Source organism: Hibiscus syriacus, unplaced genomic scaffold, assembly GCF_006381635.1.
Source record: "Hibiscus syriacus cultivar Baekdansim isolate YM2019G1 unplaced genomic scaffold, ASM638163v2 tig00111334_pilon, whole genome shotgun sequence".
Classification (NCBI taxonomy): domain Eukaryota; kingdom Viridiplantae; phylum Streptophyta; class Magnoliopsida; order Malvales; family Malvaceae; genus Hibiscus; species Hibiscus syriacus.
The window spans coordinates 509,070-533,539 of record NW_024063062.1 but is presented as its reverse complement, the minus strand read 5'-3'; the positions used below and the strand labels follow the sequence as shown (position 1 = coordinate 533,539).

General features: G+C 35.7%; 1 protein-coding gene across 1 annotated transcript; it reads left to right on the top strand.

Annotated features, from left to right (window-relative positions):
* The first annotated feature begins 2,854 nt into the window (after positions 1-2,854).
* On the top strand, positions 2,855-3,367 carry LOC120158939 (classical arabinogalactan protein 11-like). The gene has a single exon (XM_039169657.1). It carries the CDS (start codon positions 2,981-2,983, stop codon positions 3,281-3,283), a length of 303 nt encoding a protein of 100 aa, XP_039025588.1. The 5' UTR covers positions 2,855-2,980; the 3' UTR covers positions 3,284-3,367.
* Positions 3,368-24,470: the final 21,103 nt, after the last annotated feature.

Here is a 24,470-nt window from a genome sequence, read left to right as displayed (position 1 = left end):
GATTCTCTCCTTATTTTGAGGATGTCAAGTTTGTTAACGATATTGTTCCTTCATATTAACTATGTCATTCATGTTTGGATGATTTTTTTTGTTTACTATAGAGAACGTCAAATTTAACGAAAATATTTCTCCTTCATGTTGAAGATATCTAGTTGTCTTTTTTCGTTTTAAGATCATACCCTAAAGTCTTAATCATCATACTCGAAAGACTTACTAATGACCAGAAGGTCTTGGCATCATACTTGAAAGACATGCTAATAGCCTGCATGACTTACCAAACGAGAAATTGTTTGAAAATTAATTTCTCTTTTCTCTGTAAATGTTTGAGAAATCCTCAAAAATTAATTTCTCTTTTCATTTGATAAAATCTTTTAAAAATCCTAAAAAATCATTTTTTATATTTTCTAAAATTATTGAAGACATCATGTCCAAAGGTCTTATAGATAATCCAGAAATCTTAATCATCATGCTCGAAGAATTAGTAATGGCCTAATGGACTTATCAATCGAGAAATCTTCTAAAATTATTTTCTCATTCTTGTTGGATATCATGGCCCTTCATCAAAAATATGACTCATCTATCGATTGGGCTCCATCATCTTTGAAGTTCATCTCCATCTGAATATGATTTCCTGCCTTTTGAGGTTTAACTTTTGGCTCTCTTCTCAGATCTCGCCATCACAATTTTTTTTTCTTTTAAAGATCTATAAAAAAATGTGCATCTATGTATGAATACAATGTTCTTGCTATCAATAAAATGCACTTGTTTCATGAAACTGATGTTTTCATGTATGTAAAAGTGTCGATCTTCAATCTTCTTCGATATTTGAAGAGGAGACCTCAGTCTTCCTCTATTAATTATTTAGGAACCTGCCCTAGTTTCAACGTGGTAGCTAGTCAATTCAAGCTTGTATTTTTCAAAGAACAATCTTGTCATCTTGCATACAATCATGTATTTTCCATCTTCTATTCTTGTATCTTTATTCAAAGCTCCAAAAGAAGTGTTTGCCTTTTTGATGAATACTTGCCTTGTATTCTCGTTGCATTCAGGTCTATGGTCTTGATGCCACATCTATTTTTAAGTTCGATTTCTTTATCGATGTAGTTGCTTTGAGTTTGTTACAAAAACATGTGAAGTTTTTTTCTCAAATCTTTCGTACTCTCAGACTTCATTATTTATAAAACTAGAGGATGTTTTCTTGCTTTTGCGTCGCTTCTTCTTCTTGCTCTTGCCTTTTTCTCCTTGACTCACTTCTTTATTCTAGGCTTTTAAGATAGAGTAGGTATTGTCAATTTCAAGGACCTTATTTTCTTCTCGAAAGATTGTCATGTGTGAAAATATTTTCCTTTTTCTTTTGCTGTTTAAAATTCAAAAAAACTAAAGAGATTTAAGAAAATGGTTCCCCTTATTTTAGACTCACAATTAAAACAAAATAATCGATTCAATGAATATCAAAAAAATAAATCACTTTTTCGTTTTCAAAAATTATAGTCCTTTGACAAATATCGAGATCGATGAGTAAGTTTTGGGTTTGCTTAAGGTTTCATAATCATTAAGATGTCATTCATTGTGACATGCCCTTTATCTCGACCAAACCTTCAAATAGGTTGCAAACAAAATGATGCAACTAGCATATTCAATTGCTAGACCTTTTAGAGTGTTTCTATTTTGGTTTTCTTAAATCTTCCATTTGTTCAAGTTTCATAGACTCTTTTAGCAGAGGTAGTGCATATATATCGATCTAAAAAATAGAATTCTCGAGTACTTATGTGCAATCGATTATAATAAGCTTCATAGACCTTTTAGGTGTTGTTCTCTCTAGAGATTTTGAGTTCGAGCAACTACATCTGCAAGGTGTGTGCATTGTCAATTAGTTAAAAAAATTCTAAATATATACTACCTTATAATCACTGCATTATTCAAAAAATTAAAATAATTAATAATCTAGCAACAAATTAAAATTTTGAAAAATTAAAACTTGCCTCTAAAAGCTATAGGAGTAGCGTAGGTGACTAGCGTTTTGCAGAAAACTTAGAGCTGAATTAAGTATTGGGATTAAAATGATTTTATGTTAAGATTTCAATAAAATGACGTAAAAAACATGGCTCAAAATGAATGCAATGTATCACGTATTTTCATAAAGGGTAAAGTGCACAAATGGTCCTCTTATTATAAAGAGTTGCTTTGTATAGTCTCCCGAATATTAAAAGTTATAAAATGATCATTCGATTATTCATATGTTCTAAACTCGTCATTTTCTGTTAAAAAATTGGCGGTCGTCTAAGCTGGACATTAACCTGCTAACTATGATATGATAAAATCTGATCCCATAACTGTTTGAGTTGTATTTTGTGGATCGAATTTTCGTTTACATTATGTCATCGAGCCAGTGCTTGAAAGAAACGACGGTGCCAATAGAAATTATTAAAATATAATTTTATCTTATCTTAGTAAACATATTAACATCCAACTTAGACGACTGTCGATTTTTTAATGAACAATGACGAGTTTGAAACATATGAATAGTCAGGTGACTATTTTGTAAGTTTAAATAGTTTGAGGACTTAACAAAGCAACGTCTTAGAATCAGAGACTTATTTTGTAACTTTCAATAGTCATATGACTTAACAAAATAACATTATATGGTCGGAGAACCATTTGTATATTTTATTCTTCATTTAAACATGTTTAATTTAAAAAATTAAAATGTAAACGAAAAAGGGAAACATGATTTCTTGAAATAGTGAGGTGTTCAACGTTTTTGTTTGTTCCCCAAATAAAACTGAAAACTAGGTAAACCAAATGGTTGATTTCCCATAAATTTCTCTTGTTCACCTATCTATTTAACCCTACGCTTGATGCTTCTTTCAAATCATTCATCAGCATTGCAGTTCTTTTCTCTATTATATCTCTAGAGAATCTGCTGCGATTCTCTTGAATCAAAATTAAATAAAGCAAAAGCAGACAAAACACCATCAAAATGGCTCGCCAAGTTATTGTGGTTGCCCTTATTTTCATGGCTGTTGTCGGAGCATTCGCTGCTGATGCAAACTCCCCGGCTTCTTCACCTTCCTTGTCCCCATCTTCGTCCCCTGCCGGCACCCCTTCCAATGCCCCCGATTCTTCCATTGGTATCGAGGTCCCAAATGAGGACCCAACCGAGGAACCGGTGGCCGAAGGACCATCCGATGAAGTAACCGCTGACTCTGGTGCTGGGCATGCCCCTGCTCCTGGCCCAGGGCCACCAGAAGGCTTAGCACCTCCAGCCGACACCGCTACATAAACTGCTATTTATTTGTTTAAATTTTATGTAATCCGAAAAAATAATGTTTCGTACTACAATTGATTATGGATTTGAGCTATTTCTAAACAACCTATGTTTTGCTATTTATTACGTTATCAATGAGATTAATGTTGGTTTTTGGATCCAAACATGTTTTTTCTGTTTTCTATTATTTGGGTAACTAACTTTAGATACTAGTAATTTTAGTCTTCATATCAAATTTATCACTAAACTTTAATTTTATATTCGATTATACTATTAAATTGTTAAGCGATAAACGGTCTGTTGACGTGGACTCCATTTTCCATCACGAAGATGACGTAGACAACAGTTTAACTAAATAGAAAGAAAAAAAATCAAATTTGGTGTTTTAATTTATTTGGTAATGTTGATGGACAATGTGAGATGAAGGTTGAAAGAATTAACTGGTTGAGTGGAGTGGAGATATTGAGACCATGCAGCCCACCGAAGCTAAAGATATAGGACGGCGATCAGTGATATCTCTATTCGTGGATAACTTACCGATAGAAGAGGTTATGTAAGATATTCGAAAGACATGGAGAAGTTAGTAATGTGTTTTATCGCAAGCAAACGAAATAGAGGTGAGACAAGATTTGCTTTTGTACGAGTTAGTAACAGGTCGGATGCGTCCAGAGTGATTGAAAGTCTGAATGGGTTGAAGATTTATGGTAATAAGTGATGGTAAAATAGAAACTTCAAAATAAAAATCATTAGCATTGATAGGAAATTTATAAAAATAAATAAATATTAGAATAAATAATTGTGTTGTGGTATTAATCAATGTCTTAGAAAAGAATTTATCTCGATGTGTAAAATTACTGCAATAGGCAGTTGTTTCCCGAAATTAACATGATCTCTCCACGAATTCGTATATCGAAGACCAGAGTGGACTATCATTGGTACTGCCCTTCTCTTAGCATCGAAAAACAACGAAATGTATTTGGAAGACTTTGTTTAGAGGAAAGAGAGGAAATATAAGAAAAGAAGAATACTTGGATGGATTTAACGCTGAGAATGATCTACTATTTATAGGCTTGACATCAGGTTAAAATCATCCATAAAAAACATTATAAATACTTATTTTAATTTCCGAAATAACAACTGATAAATTACTATAGCTGGCTAAGCCTGGCCTGAAACTTATCCAGATTCTTTCCAAAATATAGCTGTTATAACAGTAGGACAACGGTTGTAATTAAGTCATGCATAATCTCAGATATAATTCTAGGTTTTAAGCTGTTGTTTATTTCTATAAACAATCCCTAGAAATGTCTAGATACAATCTGTAGAATACCATCAGTCAACCTTCAGAAATAAACAGCTACAAAGCTGCAACAACTATTATGTTGCAGCAAATAAATGCAGAGAATTCACAGCGGAAAATTATCTGTATTAGAACCATTTGAAAAATTAATTAGCCTATAAATACCATTCAAAGGTTTTATTCTAATTTTCCAAAAAAACAATTCTAAAGAAAATCATCTAGATTTTCTCTAAAAAGAAAAAACGCACGCAGATATATATCGAAGACATGTATTATCACGAGCAAGAGCATGAGCCGAGTTAATTCGGCCGGACGGACAACGTTAATAGTGGTGCACTTGTGCAAGGGTCTTGTCATCTATCACTCAACAAGTAAAGGATAAATACCCTTCCGAAAGGCTTTCCTTCCCAATGTGGGACTTACATGCTCTTACACCCTTGACCAGTACCAATATTCTCCCACTAATGTGAAAGAATTCTGTCGACACTCATTTTCGTCCCATCACTATTATTATTATTATTATTATTATTATTATGTTATTATTATTATTATTATTATTATTATTTATTTATTTATTTATTTATTTATTTATTTATTGTGCAGGCCAATACAACCAGCCCAAAATCGGGTCCCAAATTACAACAGGCCCAATTGGACGAAAAAAGGATATATAACAGAACCCATTACACCCAAGGCCCAGAAGCAACCCGGGCCCAGCTACCAAGTCACCCAATCGGCCCAACAGACCCCAAGCCTAACTAGGGTTTGAAACCCTAGTGTTTCAATCATCTGCAGCCATCGCCGCTCGCACTAATCCCTTGTCGTCGTTCTTGTTGTCCACTGCCAGCACTCCACGTCACCACTAATTTCTTCTACAGTAACGCTCCACGCCACCTTCATTGTGCCACCGAATCACATCTCAGCCAATAGGGACGAAAAAAGGATATAAGAACCATTCACCCAAGGCCCAGAAGCAACCGGGCCCAGCTACCAAGTCACCCAATCGGCCCAACAGACCCCAAGCCTAACTAGGGTTTGAAAACCTAGTGTTTCAATCATCTGCAGCCATCGCCGCTCGCACTAATCCCTTGTCGTCGTTCTTGTTGTCCACTGCCAGCACTCCACGTCACCACTAATTTCTTCTACAGTAACGCTCCACGCCACCTTCATTGTGCCACCGAATCACATCTCAGCCAATAGAGCCACAACAACAAGCAAGAATCAAATCAGTGATTTTATTTTTTACTTTATATATGTAATGGGTGTAAACACACATTTTCGTCCAATTTTTATTTTATTTTATTTTATATATACACATATATATATATATGTATATACATATATAGTTTGAAAAAATTTTTAATATATATATATATAATATATAATTTGAAAACATGTTTGAAAAACATTATATATATAGTTTTTAAAACATTTGAAATATATATAGTTTTTAAAAACATTTTGAAAACATATATATATTATATAGTTTAGAAATCATTTTGAAAGCATATATAATATATAGTTTTAAAAACATTTTTGAAAACTATATAATTTTGAAAACATTTTTTATAAAAATACATAATATATAAATTTAAAATACTTTTGAAAATATAAATTATAGGTTTTGGAAAATATTTATATATAATAATAATATAATATATTATTATCGTTGTTATTTATTTTATTATTTTTATCTTTATTAATTTTATTTTCATTTTATTGTCTAGGTACATTTGAGTCCAATAAGTCCCGGTTTGGAGATAGTTGGGCCTGACCCAGCCCATAATCGAAATCCAAACAATTTAGGGTTTCACATTAGCACTGGCGCTGTAAAGAAGGTTTTCAAGGGGCACGTGAGAATCACGCACCAACAACCAACAGAATCAGTCCTCGAAACGACTGGTCGAGATCCCAGGACTGAACTACCCCGGGATTTCCAGCCCAACGACGACCTCAATGTGAGCAAATCGGGGTAACCCCGAGAACATCGGAGTCTAAAAACAGCTGATTCGAAGGCTATAAAAGGAATGATAAAACATCACCAGACCACAATAGAGTATCAATGACAACAAGCCAACACCAACAGTACACAAAAATCAGCCAACTTCGCACACAATAGGCGGAGAACAACACAGTAAACAGGAGCACGAGAAGCCGAAAACCTCAACCGAGCCGAAACCCAAGAGCCAACACAAAAAACCATATACACGACACACACAAGTAAAAACACAAAAAGGCCAAAGGCAACGTACGAAGCCATAAGCCTCGCGCCGTGAGAACCCACTGGGAAACCAAACGTCACCAACAAAAGGGGTAAAGGTCGAAGCTTTAAGGGTAGATCTAATATGTTTGGAGTTTCTTTAGCTGATTTGGGGTTTAGTTTTGGGTTTACGAGCTCGAGGGGAGTGTTTCGGGCTAAGTGATTTTTTTCGGCCACCGTCAACGGTGGCCGGCACGGAGGAGTGGCCACCGGGAGGTGGCCAACGTTTGACAAGAGGATGGGCTAGTTGAGAGATTCTCTCATGTGGGGGGAGGAAGTTTTAGAATGAATGGTGAAAATGAGTTGAGAGTGATATTTTTGGGTTTATATCGAGGACTAATGTGCAAATAAAGGATTTTTAAATCCTTTCCATCGTCCCTGTAAGTTTGAATCACAATTCAATTTTGTTACCATTAGCAAATTTGCCTCAAGATTTCCAATTTAATCAATCTAGTCATGTTTATTTTTATATTTTGTGAATTGGCCCTAACTTTTATTTTACTTTTGCAGTTCATTTCTTAATTCGATTTAAGCCATTAATTTCAATTGATCTCAATTTGATCCTTTAAGTTGTTACGTTTTTTTTAATTATATTTTTTATATTTTTCTTTTTTTTTGTTTTCTTTGATATATATTTTTTATTTTTATTTATTCTATTTTTATTTATTTTTCTTTCCTTTGACATTTCTTTCTTTCATTTTTCTTATTTTTCGATTATTAATTTATTAATTTTTTTGATTTTTTGTTTTATATTTATATATATATATATATATATATATTCTCTTAATATCATTTATTTATTTTATTCTTTATTTATTTTTTTATGTTTTTTATTAACATTTTGACTTTTTTTTATAGAAGAATTCCAATCTATCAAATGTAATTAATTCGAATAGAATGTTTAAAATTTTAATTTAAATTCTTAATTTTTGCAATTAAAGACAACCGATAAATTAATTGGTACCGAAAGGGCGTTTCAAGGGTGCTAATCCTTCCTTGACCGTAACCGACTCCTGAACCCGACACGTTTCTGGTACAACGCAGATCAGGTAAGATGGTGCCCGACCCACCTGAAAGGGCGACTCTAACACATTTTACAAGTCAAAGCCCAATTTTCGGGCCCACCCAAAAGACGGCCGCGACAGCTTAGTGACTCCACTGGGGATCAGGTAAGTGAGTCAGGCGGAAATTAATTGTCGGTTATCTTTTTAAGCGAAAATGGTAAATTTAAATTTAAATTTATTTATTCGATTCCAATTATTTACTTTTGATCATTTTTCAAATAAATAGTTGTACTGACGTTTTTTTTCAATGATTTCAAAATTTTCAAAATTTTCATCTCAGGCTATATACCCGAGCTTCGAACCCAGTTTAAGTGTGGGTGAAAGCGACGCCTCTCGAGTTTAACTTAGTCCACATGAGCTTGTAATGGGCTTAGGACTAAGGGTCTGGCAAGCCCAAGGGGGCACCGACAAGGAGAACTCGGTGTCGTAACCGTCTTTCGGTTGGGCCCCAGAATTGAGCTTCGACTTGAAAAATGTGGATTGGAGTTGCCACCGATCATTATTTAAAAATAAATGGGTTGATCGGATACCATTTCTTACCTGATCTGCGTCTTACCATAAATATGTCGGGCTCAGGAGGGTTACGGTCAAAGAAGGATTAGCACCCTTGAGCCGCCCATTCGGTACTACGTAATTTTCATTGTCTTAATTAAGAAAATGTAATTTTAAATTAAAATGTAAAATTTGATCATGAATTACTTACCTCTGATTAATTGACGAAAATACCCTTAAAACATAAGATGTGTTAGAGGGAAAAAATGAATAAATGAAAAAAATGAAGAATAAAAATAAGTAAAAATAAATAAAAATAAAAGGTAATATAAATAAATAAATAAATGAAATATTAAATATATATATATATATATTATATATATATATATATGAGTAAAATAGAAAAATAATAATCTAACAATAATGATAGTAATATGAAAATAATATAATATAACAAATAAAAAAACCAAAACAAAAATAAATAAATATATAAATCAAATATAAAAGTATACATATAATGATAATTGGCTTATAAATAAACTATTAAAACATACATATACGTATAATGATAAAGTAAAAAAACTAAATAAAGTAATTACATATATATATATATGGTAATATACGCTTATAAGTAAAATTAAAAAGATATATATATATATATATATATATAATATATAATAATATTAAAAAATAACCAAATGAATATAAATAAATAAAAAATATATGTATATAATAATAATATATAGTGTAAAAAATCAATTGAAAATCATTTAAAAAAACATACGTATATATATTTATATAATGACAATAATGTAAATAATAAATAAATAAAATATCCATACATAAATAAAAGGACTAATATAAAGAAAAATAAAGATTGGGGCCAAATTTGAAAGACAATTAACGTTGATATTGCGAATTAGGTGGACAAAAAATGAACACGCTCCAGGGTAGATCTAGGTTCGAAACTTTGAAACCCCGCGCAACCCACGTTTTGGGTTATTCGAACCAAATCTCAAGAAAAAAAATGCACATGCGAGAAATGAACGAATCAAAAAATGCTACATTTATTTCCTTTTCGAATCGTTTACAATAGCTTTGCCTTTGTATTTTCCGTACTTTCCTCTGTATTTTGTCTGTAAGTGTGTTACATAGTGAGTTACAATGACTATTTATAGTGTTTGTGGATCCTATCTTAGGAGTTTAAATCATAGTAGAACTCTATCCTATTTTTAGGAGTTTGAATCCTAGCAAAATTCTATCCTATTTTTAGGAGTTTGAATCCTAGTAGGACGAAAAGGTGTGTTGACACTCGGGTACCCTCTTTGCCCATAGTCGTGTAACGGGGATAGGGAAAAGATTAAAAGACACACTTTTCTTTCGGTGGAGTTGAAAATTGACTCTGATGTTTCAATAACTCCCTGTCGAATTGAGTTACGGATGACTCCTCCGTCGTGAAGCCGAGTTCATCTTGAAATGATATGAAATTAAATCCGTAGTTCAGAATAATCAGCACGTGGCTTCTCGTTGCCCTTCGGTCTTCTTCTCGATTTAAAGACCTTGGATCGGAATCGAACTCAGAAATCTTCATTGATAGATAGCTTTTGCTTGAAAATGGTTGCTTGTCACTAAAGCACGGTTAACACATGTCATTTTCTCGACTTGAAAACCTCGACTGCAACCGAAAAGTAGTGCGATTGATGTGTCATCAAGCTGAATGGAATCGAACTCGAAAATTTTGATGGCAGATAACCCTTTTAGCCTTGATTTATGCTATAATGATGTGCCTTGGAGCTGAGCGTAGTCGAACTCGAAGGTCTTTGTTGACAGATACTCCTTCTTTGAGTTGGATATCCTTCGTCATGAAGTTGAAATCCAATCTAAAGATGGATGATGCTTGTGTGCACGATTCTCTTCGTCGTGAAGTTGAAACCGCGGGTGCCCTTCGTCGTGAAGTTGAGCCTGAAATTGGATATCCTTCATCGTGAAGTTGAAATCTAAGTAAGTAGCATTGTTCTGAGTCCAATATCCTCCGTCGTGAAGTTGAAATTGGCTCTGGAACCGGGAAATTATTTGTTGACAACCAGCCGTCCCTTCGTTGTGAAGTTGAACTTGTGTTGTCTCGAGTCCAATATCCTTTGCTGTGAAGTTGAAATTGACTCTGAATAAAATTTTGTTGACAATCTACCGCACCTTCGTCGTGAAGTTGAGCTTGTGTTGTCTTGGGTCCAAGATCCTTCGCTGAGAAGTTGAAATTGGCTCTGAAATTGGGAAGTTGTTTATTGACAACCATCGGTCCCTTCGTCGTGAAGTTGAACTTGCGTTGTCTTGAGTCTAATATCCTACGCTGTGAAGTTGAAATTGCTCTGAAATTTGGAAATTGTTTATTGACAACCAACGGTCCCTTCGTCGTGAAGTTGAACTTGCGTTGTCTGGAGTCCAATATCCTTCGTTGTGAAGTTGAAATTGGATCTAAAATTGAGAAGTTGTTTGTTGACAACCAGCGGTCCCTTTGTCATGAAGTTGAACTTGCGTTGTCTGGAGTCCAATATCCTTCGCTGTGAAGTTGAAATTGAGAAGTTGTTTATTGACAACCAGCGGTCCCTTCGTCGTGAAGTTGAACTTGCGTTGTCTTGAGTCCAATATCCTTCGATGTGAAGTTGAAATTGGCTCTGAAATTGGGAATTGTTTGTTGACAACCAGCGGTCCCTTGTCGTGAAGTTGAACTTGCGTTGTCTGAGTCTAATCCTTCGTTGTAATTGAAATTGGCTCTGAAATTGAGAAGTTGTTTGTTGACAACCAGCGGTCCCTTCGTCGTTAAGTTGAACTTGCGTTGTCTGGAGTCCAATATCCTTCGCTGTGAAGTTGAAATTGGCTCTGAAATTGGGAAGTTGTTTATTGACAACCAGCGGTCCCTTCGTCGTGAAGTTGAACTTGCGTTGTCTTGAGTCCAATATCCTTCACTGTGAAGTTGAAATTGGCTCTAAATTGGGAAATTTTTATTGACAACCAGTGGTCCCTTCATCGTGAAGTTGAACTTGCGTTGTCTGGAGTCCAATATCTTCCGTTGTGAAGTTAAAATTGGTTTTGAAATTGAGAAGTTGTTTGTTGACAACCAGCGGTCCCTTCGTTGTGAAGTTGAACTTGCGTTGTCTGGAGTCCAATATCCTTCGCTGTGAAGTTGAAATTGGCTCTAAAATTGGGAAATTGATTATGGACAACCAACGGTCCCTTCATCGTGAAGTTGAACTTGCATTGTCTGGAGTCCAATATCATTTGTTGTGAAGTTGAAATTGGCTCTGAAATTGAGAAGTTGTTTGTTGACAACCAGCGGTCCCTTCATTGTGAAGTTGAACTTGTGTTGTCTTGAGTGGCACGATATCCTCCGTCGTGGATTTGAAATCATGGATGTTTGGCTTCGAGCTAGATATCCTTCGTTGTGAAGTTGAAATCTACTCTCGAGCAAATTGTGAGTTCGAGAGAAACTTTCAATCTGTCGAGTTGGTCAAAGTGTAGCTTCTACTGATTTAAGCAACCAACATGAATCTTTAAAGGTGCTTTGAATCGAGTATCCTTCGTCTTGAAGTTGAAACTTGACTCAAAAAGCTGCAAAAAATTATGTATGTGGAAATGATAAATATGATGCTCTAAAATGTATAAGATGTATGTAACATGAATTGGTTATATTTATTCCTGAAAAAGGTCTGATAATTTGCATTAGGATGTTGAATCCCTAAATGATGCCCCAATATCCAAAAATACCCAATATTTGAGTTGAATCTTCAAAGATGCCCCAAATGTTCCTCATTTCTTGCTTCAGCATTGATTCTGAGCATAGGTTTTGTGTCTAAGAGTCACATGTCATTTACCAAGATCCATCTAGAGAGCTATTGTTTAAAAAAATGTTTTCTTTCTCTTTATTTTCAAAGTTATCAATTAAAAGAGTTTTGAAAGATGTTTGATCCAAATTTTGAAAATATTGTCACTTTCAGTTTTACATTGAGACGAATCATAAAACTAGAGTTCATCGGATATCAGAGAATTAATTACAATGTTAATCTTTCAATAAATTATAGCTATTTGACAAGTGCCAAGATCAAAGCTACACTCGGATTGTGCGATGCCTTATCAAGGAATTTGCGTGATCGCCTCAATTTGCACAATTTTTATATTCGAGCCACCTTTTTAGGTTTTCAACTCGAACCCTTATTTGGTTTCAAGACGTTATTCAGGATTTACGTCTTGAACCCCCCTTTGTTATTTTTCTATACCATTCATTAATTACATTTTTTTTGCAAATAAAGATTAATCCTGATGGGCGGGATGAAATCTGCAGATAGTCTCTTCTGTTTAGAAATTCATGTATGATTAGAAGAGACTTTTAAGGTACGTAATGTAGGCCAGGGTTCATGGTTATGAAAGAAAAAGGATAAATAGGCTCAAACAAGTGTTTCAGGGTGTTGAACCAATGATCAATTCATTCTGATGTCTTCAATCCTGCTCAAAATGTTTCTCTCTCTTGATGCTCTATGATCTTCGAGTGAAGTGATTCAGTGATTTGGGAATGATTGTGCTTGATCAATCTCATAGTTTGAAGCTTGAAGTGCCATTTCAAACAAGTGTTTCAGGGTGTTGAACCAAGGATCAATTCATTATGATGTCTTCAATCCTGCTCAAAAATGTTTCTCTCTCTTGATGCTCTATGATCTTCGAGTGAAGTGATTCAGTGATTCGGGAATGATTGTACTTGATCAATCTCATAGTTTGAAGCTTGATGTGCCATTTTTCTTTAGGGAATCTTTGCATGTGTTTTCTGTCCCTTTTACTTTTTTCTTTTTGTTCTTGTTTCTCTTTTTTCTTTGTTTTTTTTGTTTTTTTGCTTCTTTTCTTTTTTGTTCTTGATTGGATCTTCGCACTTGCCATTTGGTCCACCTTTTGGTATCTCATCTGAATCAATGTCTTCGCTCATGTGAGCATATTTCTTCCACCTTGCCCCCCAGTGTGGAGGGTGATCCTTTGTTAGGGTTGAATCAGAAGAAAAATACTACAGGCTCAAAAGGGGACACAAGGGATATATTTTTTTCTCCAGTTGTGAATGGATAAATAAAGAAAGCCGTTCATCATTTCATACATGTAAATCTTCATAGAATAGGTATCCCCAGGGTGATAGATTTTCAAGATTAATTCTATTCACATGAAAACAATATAATTAATGCATGATAGAATTATTTCGAATGAATTTTTCTTTTTTTCCCCAGATGTCTCAATGTTCAGGCTCCCCGCGAGATGCCCCAAGTTGGTTCTTTAGAAGAATGCTCATGTTAAAATGAACAACTCAATGCCTTGGGTTTTATTGGTAAGAAAGGTTATTTTTGAGTCTAAAAAAAGACAGTGGTGTGATCTTATTGACTCAAAGAAAGGAGTGGGTGTATCAAAAAGATAAAGGTAATGTTCAAGAATTTCAAAGGGAGGTAATGTCAAAATTTGGTCTTTTTGGTAATGACCATGAGTTATTTTGGGTAAAGATTCAATGTATTTTATTTTGGGGTTTGAGACAGGATAAGAAAGGTCTAACCTTGTCATATGTCAAAAATCTATAATTCTTAAAGAATTAAAAGAATCCTTAATTCATTTAATATTCGAAGAACTAAAGATTAGAATTTGTTCAATTGCTCCACCTTAGAAAGTAACATAAATTAAATCCTTTAAAAGATTAAGAAAATGATGAAATATTAGAGACGTGTTTAAATAAAACAATCCTCTAAGTGCAAATGGTATATGCCATGCCCCCTTCTTCGGCCGTTTATGCCCCTGAATCCATCAGGTTTTGGATCTTGTGCTTCAGCGCCTTATAGTTCTCAGAGGAATGTTTGGGTGTTCTTATGTGGTAACACCTAACAACTTCAACATCGTAGTCCTTAGGATATGGGGATTCTTTTCTTAGATCATCCTGGTCAGCTTTGTCCTATCATCAGCTGATCAGGCTCTTTAATGTTACAATCAGGCAAAAATGCAAGAATGCATGAAATGTTTGAGGCATTGATCCAGAAAGTGTCCATTATTATAAATAATCTTTACTTAGACAAAAATGTTTTATCTTGTAAGAGACATAAAATCGATCAAAGGTACATTCGGACTAAATCCTCTAGACCCCGAACAGCTTCTAGTAGATTGACAAGTCTTCTGTCTTTATCTGTCACTGGTTGTTTGCATTGTCGGACCATTCCTCCCTTGCCAGGCCGTGTAGATGACGAGCTGCCTTTTGTACTTGATCCAGGAAGTCTCGGATGACTGCATCTCTGGCCTTCACCCTTTGTTATGTTTGCTCCCAACGGAAACACCACTGTAAAATTCTGTCGAAGAGCACTATATGAAGCTCGCTCACTTTCTTCTTGAACCCATCTACAATAGCTTCTAACTCAGCTATTGTTTTTCCATATCTCTCATGTTGTTTCTCCAGATCAGCCATCTGGATTCTCAAGCATTGGTTTTGATACTGACTGTCTGCTAAGCTCCTCTGAGCAGTCTTCATCTGTTCCTTCCAAGCTCTCTCATCAGGCCCTTCCAACTTTCTTTTCAGGCTATGAGCTTCGTCTTTCCAGTATTCAGAAGCCACTTTTAACTTGGAGTTATCCTTGACTTTATCTTGATACCCATTTCTCAAGTCTTCGAGCTCAAAACAAACTTTTTTCTGTTCTTTTTCAAGTTTATCTGCTCGATCTTTCTGAGAGTCGACATCTAGCTTCCACTGATAGCGCTCAGCTTCAAGCTCCTTTACCCTCTGCTTCAGCTCATTATTCACAGCTTCAAACTCTGTCTTGGCTATCTCAAGTTCAGAAAAAACGGGCCAGAGATGTTCTTCCAGGGTTCGGGTGTCCTCATAGTCTGGCACCGGGATATTGTCATTTTTTCTCAATCTTCACCACTCCACATAGTCTGGAGTAAGCATGTTTCTGGCAGCTACAACATCCATCAGGAATACTTTCTTCCATGAATCGACTGCTTCCTTGATCATCTTCTTATAGTTGTCACCGTGATACTCAAACTCTAATCTGGCTAGTCCGCATGTTGTTGGGACAAACTGACGTGCCCCATACTGTCTAAGTGCTAACAACGGAGCATACCCAACTGCACCCCAAAGTCCAAGTAAGGTCATAGTGTCGGAGTCCCCACATCAAAAAAGAACGTCACTGAGGTACAACCAGGGGGCTCTCCAGGTAATATCCTGATCTTGGAGATGAGTGAAGACTTTCATCCACTTCTCTTTTGAAGCGCCTTCATGCCATTTCATGGTGATGAACTCTCTCAAAGGTGAATACGTAGTGCTCAATCAGCGGTAGGTAACCCCATTAGTCTTCTAGAAGTTGTTGTGAATCAAGACTTGAAGGAGCTGAACACACCCAATGAATCTACCTCCGCCAGTTCTTCGACAATGGTTGAGAGACCGAAAGGTCTCGGCTAAAATGGTCGGTGCTGGGTTGACTCGTTTCGAAAGTTGCTCAAATAGTTCCACCACGGCTGAGTCAATGTACCCCAAAGTCTTCGGGAATATAATCAGGCCATGCAGACCCAGTGCAAACATGTCTATTGCCTTCCACTCATCGGGATGGTCCTTCATCAGTTGCTTGATATGAAGCCAGGCAATTCTTTCCCCACTGCCTTTACATCGAGCTCTTTCTGTTACCCATCTTTCGTGAACCCCAGCAACCTTGGCTAGTGCACTCTTGAAAGGCTGACTTTTGATGTGTTTAATATAAGCTCGCTTCAGTCTGATATTTTCACAGTGCAACAGTGTAGTGTACTCTTCAATGGTGGGTACCATGTCCTTCTGATTAAAAGTGAAGCAATTGTATCCCGGGTTCCATATCTGAACCAAGGCTCTGATCAAGGGCTCATCAGTCTTGATTTGAAGCAACAATGCAATGTCACCGTACCGTTGGCTGAACTTCTGTTTTCTGATCATTCTTCTAACTGCCCCAGATGTCCCAAAGTTCTTGAACGTCATTCTACTTTAGGCTGATAGAGGCATAGCTAACCAACTCTGACACATAGCTTCCTTGAAGACTATCTTCATTTTCCTTCTGAGTCTTCTCGGACCATAGTCGTACCTGAGGTTTTTAATCTCTTGTATTACAACACCTTTATCCATTAATTCAGATTATTTTGTGTAACAAACACCTTTTTAGGGATCAGTGACCTCTTGTTATGATGCAAATGCTTTAAAAACAAACACAAAGGCAAACAGTTAGTAAATAAAAATAAATAGAAATAAAAAAAAATGGCAAGAAAAAAAACATAAGAGGAAAAAAACATGGTTAGGAAAGAAATGTCATAGGTTTTGGAATGTGGTTTTGGGGTAGGCTCTATTTCTTCAAATTCTCCCGGTTTAGGTTCTAAAAAATGGTACCCGAGTTCTCCTTGCTGGTGCCCCCTTGGGCTTACTAGACCCTTAGTCTTAAACCCATCACAGGCTTGTGTGGACTAAGTTAAACTCGAGAGGACACATTCGCTTATGTCTATGCGGAGAATAAATTCACACGAAGACATAAGGATATGAATCCCGAAGGCTACTTGCTAGGCATATGCGGTGAATAAATTCACACGAATGCGTCGCTTTCACCCCCACTTAAAACGGGTTCGGAGCTCTGGTTTAGAGCCTTAGATGAAAAAAGACTTTAAGGGTTGAAATCATTGAGAAAACGGTTAGTACAACTATTTACTCGAAAAAATATAATCAAAAGTAAGCAAATAAGGATCGAAATGTTACCTTAAAATTTAAACTTACCCTTTTCGTTAAAAAGACAACTGAAAATTACCTTAGCCTGACTTACTTGAAAGTCCCCAGTGGAGTCACCAAGCTGTCGCAACCGTCTTTCAGTTGGGCCCCGGAATTGGGCTTCGACTTGAAAATTGTGGATTGGAGTCACCACCGATCATTTATTTAAAAATAAATGGGTTGATCGGATACCCTATTTCTTACCTGATCTGCATCTTACCAGAAATATGTCGGGCTCGGGAGTCGGTTACGGTCAAGGAAGGATTAGCACCCTTAAACCGCCCTTTCGGTACTACGTAATTTCCAGTTGTTTTAATTAAGAAAATTGTAATTTTAAATTAAAAGGTAAAATTTGATCATGAATTACTTACCTCTGATTAATTGACGAAAATACCCTTAAATAGTTATAAGATGTGTTAGAGGGAAAAAAATGAATAAATGAAAAAAATGAAGAATAAAAATAAGTAAAAAAAATAAAAAATAAAAGGAAATATAAATAAATAAATAAATAAATGAAATATTAAAATATATATATATATAAATGAGTAAAATAGAAAAATAATAATCATAACAATAATGATAGTAATATGAAAATATAATATAATATAAACAAATAAAAAAAACCAAAAACAAAAATAAATAAATATATAAATCAAATATAAAAGTATACATATAATGATAATTGGCTTATAAATAAACTATTAAAACATACATATATACGTATAATGATAAAGTAAAAAAATTTAAATAAAGATAATTACAATATATATATATATGGTAATAATACGCTTATAAGTAAAATATTTAAAAAAAGTATATATATATAAAAATAATAATATTAAAAAATAACCAAATGAATATAAATAAATAAAAAATATATGTATATATAATAATAATATATAGTGTAAAAAAATCAATTGAAAATCATTTAAAAAAACATACGTATATATATTTATATAATGACAATAATGTAAATAATAAATAAATAAAAATATCCATACAATAAATAAAAAGACTAATATTAAGAAAAATAAAGATTGGGGCCAAATTTGAAAGATAATTAATGTTGATATTGCGCATTAGGGGGATAAAAAATGAACACGCCTCGGGGTAGATCTAGGTTAGAAACTTCGAAACCCCACCCATTTTTAGTCATCGACGCAACCCACGTTTTGGGTTATTCGAATCAAATCTTAATAAAAATAACGTGCACATGCGAGAAATGAACGAATAAAAAAAATGCTACCTTTTATTTCCTTTTTTGAATCGTTTACAATAGCTTTGCCTATGTATTTTCCGTGCTTTCCTCTGTATTTTGTCTGTAAATCGTGTGTTACAATAGTGAGTTACAATGGCTATTTATAGTGTTTGTGGATCCTATCTTTAGGAGTTTAAATCATAGTAGAACTCTATCCTATTTTTAGGAGTTTGAATCCTAGCAAAATTCGATCCTATTTTTAGGAGTTTGAATCCTAGTAGGACGAAAAGGTGTGTTGACACTCGGGTACCCTCTTTAGAACCTAAATCGAGAGAGTACAGGGAATTAGAGGCCACCCCAAAACCTCATTTCAATCCCTAGGATGTCTGAATTATTTCATGCTTTACTTTCTCTTCAAAGCATGCGAACTAGACAAATATGCGGTTAGGATTTGTTTGAAATTAGCATGCGTGATAAAGATCATGTCTGATAGATATCATGCGGGGTAGGATTTTTTCATTTTTTGTTTTGATTTACCTCACTAACTCTTTTTATTTTTGTTCTTTCTTATTTTGTTATCATCATTCGCATCATTTAAAAGAGGTGTTGATCCACTAAAAACGTGTTTGTTAAACATGAATAATCTGCATTAATGGACAAAGGAGTTATAATACAAAAAGATGAGAAGCTCAGAAGTCCAACCATGGTTAAATAATACTCAGTAGAAAAGGTTGCAAGGGCAAGACGAGGAAAAGGTTACTGACCCATACGGTTCTTTCAAAAACTACGAGAACAAGATGGCGAAACCCTACCTAAGTTGGAGATCATTATTAACGAGTTCAAGAAACAAGCCGATAAACTTCGGATGGAGGGCTCCAATGGAACTTTCGTTAGAAACAAGCTCGACAGAGAGTGAAAGTTAGAGATGCAGTCCTTTGAGACACTTTTTTAGGCAAGCAGCTCGTCACTGGCACAAGTTTAGCCAAAGGAGCTGGAACAGTTCGACATGATATTCAATCAGTGAGAAAAAATGGAAGACAAATCAACCTGTCAGGGGTTGTCTGGAATCTATACCATCAAAATGTTTTTTATCTCTAAAGACGTAACACTTTTGTCCCCAATAAGGATTATTCATAATAACAGGCACATTTTTAAATCAATACCTCAGAAATTTCATGCATCATGCATTTAGACATATTTTGAATTTTTTTATTTTCTTTGCATTCGCATTGACTAACGTAAGAATGTCTCAATAAAAGGAATAAATGCCCGATACAGCGCCTCAAGCGTTAGACACATCCCATCCACATAACACCCACTTGAAAAAGAAGAAGATGAAAGCAAGGATCACTAAGATCGAGGAAAAAATGTCGATGCTCCAGAGAAAGTTGGAGGACAAGATAAACCAAAGCAGTCGAAATACTCTGGATACAATCACAAAGAACCAAGAGGCCTTAGTTGATCAGATCGTTACCAGGTTAGTTGGCCTATAATAGACCAGTGCACATGGGACAGGTTCACCGAAAGGGGTAACCATACCATCTACCCCGCAGGTGGTTGTCTAACCTGGAATCTTACCGAAACTTCAAAGGGACTTATCTGCTGCAAAAGCAAAGACCCATCTACTACTGAGATACAGACTGTTGTATTTAACCCTAAGAACAATCTGGGTTATTACCATGTACTAGATTTTGACGAAGAGGACAAAGCGAAGAAGATGGAGGAAAAAATTAAACAATTGGAGGACCAAATGAAGGTAGTTAAAGAAAACCATGACTACCATGGAGTCGATGCCGCATAGCTCATTCTAGTCCCAGACTTAGTTCTTCCTCCGAAACTCAAATCCCTAAAATTCAAAAAGTTTGACGGAAGTAGCTGCCCATACGTTCACATCACTATGTTCTGCCGAAAGATGATAAGATATGGAGGAAACGACCAACTCCTGATTCACTACTTCTAGGAGAGTCTGTCAGGCTCAGCCGTCCGGTGGTACAACCAGTTAAGTCAATCCCCTATCTAGACTTGGAAGAACATGGCCAAGTCATTTCTGGAACAATACAAGCATTTCAATAACATAAGGCCATATCGAGTTATGCTACAAAGTATGAAAAAAAAAGCAAAACAAGAGTTTCAGTCAATACACACAAAAATAGAGGGATTTGGCTGTACAAGTTCACCCGCCCTTAGATGAGAAAGAAACTAGGAAGTTGTTTGTATAAACCCTGAAGGCACCTTACTTCGGGCACCTGGTGGCAATCACATCGGGAAGCTTCTCAGACTTAGTTATGGCCGGAGAAATGATCGAGTCGGCCATAAATCAAGGCAAAATCAAGGATGGAGAGGCCAGTAAGAAACTTCCTGTAAAGGAAAGGGATGGGGTTATTAACAATGTTAACACCTACCACACTAATAAAGGTGTTAAAATCTCCAAACCAAAGTCAAATGCAGCTCTACCGTCAGGTACTTCTAAACAAGATTCCAGAGAACCTAGGAGGAAAAGGGAACATTTTGACCCTATTCCCATGACCTACAAAGAACTTTACCAGTAACTTCTTGACACCCACGTAGTGTCACCATATCCGGTGGAACCCATGAAGCGCCCATACCCCAAGTGGTATGATGAGAATGCCTATTGTGAATATCACAGCGGTGTCTCAGGGCACACTATTGAGAACTATTACGCATTCAAGAGAGTCGTACAGAAGATTCGTAACCAGAACTGGATCGACTTCAATAACTTGGGGGCATCCAAGTGAGGAAGATCATTTCATCATTTGAGGCATTCTGTTAGAATTTGTTTTTTCATTTTTTCTCAAGTTTTTGTAAGGACTTTTAAATAAATTTATGTTACTTTAAAGATGCTGAGCAATGAATCACATTTGCAAACTTACAATTCTTTGAATATCAACTGAATTAAAAACTCTATAAATGATTCAGAGTTACAGATCTTTGACAAGTTAAAGGATCAAAAACTGATAAAATAATGACTTTTGACCTTACCCAGAATATGAGCTCAAACACCATACCCTGTTCTTGCAATTAACCAATATAACCTTTTCATTTCATAAGGTGCGGACAACAAGGGGCATCCTTTTGCACATGACATTACTATGCTTTTTGTTTAAGACGTTCAGTGATGATAATGATTTTCACAGATGGAATAGTCAAGTAAGCAAATCTAGTTTAGGTCAGTTTCTTGGAAATTGAATTCTAAGGATAAGATTTCTTTACTTTCAAAAACACCTATACTAAAACAGGTTCTTCTTGAAAAACTTAAGAAATTGGCCCCGTATACCCAGATTATAATATTATATATATACAATAAAGCTTGCGATGTCCCTTTAAAGCAATTGGTTAAACGACCCAACTTTATGGATAAGATTCAGCTAGCCTGATAAAGGTGATTTTAATATACAATAAAGCTTGATTTCTCCCTCTAGAGCAATTGGTTAAGCGCCTCGGCTTTATGGATAATATTCAACTAGCCTGATAAAGTTGATTATAATATCTCTACAATGATATTAAGCTGTCCCTCTAGAGCAATTGGTCAAACGCCCCAGCTTTATGGATTCAACTAGCCAGACAATGGCAAATTAAATAAGGAGTTTCGGTAAAAATGGAATAAGGGAGTTAAGGAACACATGTTATAGTCAAATTCACACGAGCACTCAAAAATTTCATTTTTAGACCGATATCTCTGCACTACCTTTATTAAAGGAGCTTACAAAACTTGAACAAATGGAAGATTTCAGAGGACTGAAATAGAAGGTCTAGTAATTGATAATGCTAGTTGCGTCATTTTGTCCACATCTAATTTAAATACCAAGCCAAAGAAAAGCTTGTTGCAATAACCCAAAAAATTACCTTTTTATGGCTGAAACCTTAGGTCAACCTAAAATCAACTCATCCATTTGAACATTTTTCAAAGAGTCATAACTCTGAAAGCATTAAAAGAGCTACAGATTCCTTTGATATACTTTGAACTCATGTTTATAATTTGATTCAATTACGAACAATATTTTACAGAATTTTTATCCTTTTCCCTCCTAAAACAAGAAAAATGAGGAAAATATTTTCAAACAGGACAGTCTCAAATATGAAAGGTTTGTAAAGCCAAAGCTCGAGAAGAAAATGGGGCACAATCGATTCCAAGGACCTAATTGGCAGACAAAACACGAGACTCTAATCCAAGAGATAAAACATAACTCATTCATGTTGCATACATCTTAAGCATACTTAAGAGCATCATATTTATTATTTTTCGCATACATGATTTTTTACAGCTTTTAGAGTCAAGTTTTGACTTCAAGACGAAGGACACTCGATTCAAAAGAACCTTTAAAGATCGATGGTGGTTGCTTAACTCAACAGCAAAAAGCTACACCTCAACCAACTCGACAGATTGAAAGATTGGCAATCAACTTTAGATGTGTTCGAGAACTAATTTAGAACGAATCCATTTCAGCTTAACTCGACAAAGAGTAGCATTTTCAAGCTAGATTTCAATTCCACGTTGGAAGATATCCGGCTAGTAGAGTTTATCAGTAGGCTTTCCCGTGAAGGGGAGTCATATCACTTGGTTCAGACCCACTTAGAGGAACCACCTGAATAATTATGACCGGCTTAGAATGAGAGTCATTTCTTCATTTATTTACAGCATAACTCAAGGCTAGAAGGGTTAGCTGCCAACAAAAGACCTTCGAGTTCGATTACACTCAGCTTCGAGGGCACATCATTTGCAGCATAACTCAAGGCAAGAAGAGTTATCTACCAACAAAGACCTATGAGTTTGACTACGCTCAGCTCAAAGGCACATCATTTGCAATATAGCTTAAGTTGAGAAGGGTTATCTGCCAACCAAATACCTTCGAGTTTAATTATACTCAGCTTTGAGGGCCCATCATTTGCAGCATAACTCAAGGCTAGAAGAGTTTGACTACGCTCAGCTCAAAGGCACATCATTTGCAACATAGCTTAAATCGAGAAAGGCTATCTGCAAACCAAAGACCTTCGAGTTCGATTACACTCAGCTTTGAGGGCACATCATTTACAACATAACTTAAGGTTAGAAGGGTTATCTGCCAATAAAGACCTTCAAGTTCGACTACGCTCAGCTCAAAGCCACATCATTTGCAGTATAACTTAAGTCGAAAAGGTCTATCTGCCAACCAAAGACCTTCGAGTTCGAATACACTCAACTTCGAGGTCATATCATTTGCAGCATAACTCAAGGCTAGAAGGGTTATCTGCCAATAAAAACCTTTGAGTTCGACTACGCTCAGCTCAAAGGAACATCATTTGCAGCATAACTTAAGTCGAGAAGGGTTATCTGCCAACCAAAGACCTTCGAGTTCGATTACACTCAGCTTCGAGGGTACATCATTTGTAGCATAACTCAAGGCTAGAAGGGTTATCTGCCAACAAAGACCTACGAGTTCGTCTACGCTCAGCTCAAAGGCACATCATTTGCAACATAGCTTAAGTCGAGAAGGGTTATCTGCCAACTAAAGACCTTCGAGTTCGATTACACTTAGCTTCAAGGTTACATCATTTGCAGTATAACTCAAGTCTAGAAGGGTTAATTTCCAACAAAGACCTTCGAGTTCGACTACGCTCAGCTCAAAGGCACATTTTTTGCAGCATAGTTTAAGTCGAGAAGGGTTATCTACCAACCATAGACCTTCGAGTTTGATTACACTCAGCTTCGAGGGCACATCATTTGTAGAATAATTCAAAGCTAGAAGGGTTATCTGCCAACAAAGACCTTCGAGTTCGTCTAGCTCAACTCAAAGGCACATCATTTGCAGTATAGCTTAAGTCGAGAAAGGTTATATGCGAACCAAAGACCTTTGAGTTCGATTACACTCAGCTTCGTGGGCACATCATTTCAGCATAACTCAAGGCTAGAAGGGTTATTTGCCAATCAAAGACCTAAGAGTTCGACTACGCTCAGCTCCAAGGCACCTCATTTACTGTATAGCTCAAGGCAAGAAAGGTTATTTGTCAATAAAATTATCGAGATTGATTCCATTCAGCTCGATGACACCTCAATCACACTACTGTCTGGCTATAAGCGAGGTTTTCAAGTCGAGAAGAAGACTTGGGTTAGCTG

Excerpts from the sequence above, each read along its gene's own strand:
- LOC120158939 (XM_039169657.1), top strand. The coding sequence starts at position 2,981 with ATGGCTCGCCAAGTTATTGTGGTTGCCCTTATTTTCATGGCTGTTGTC.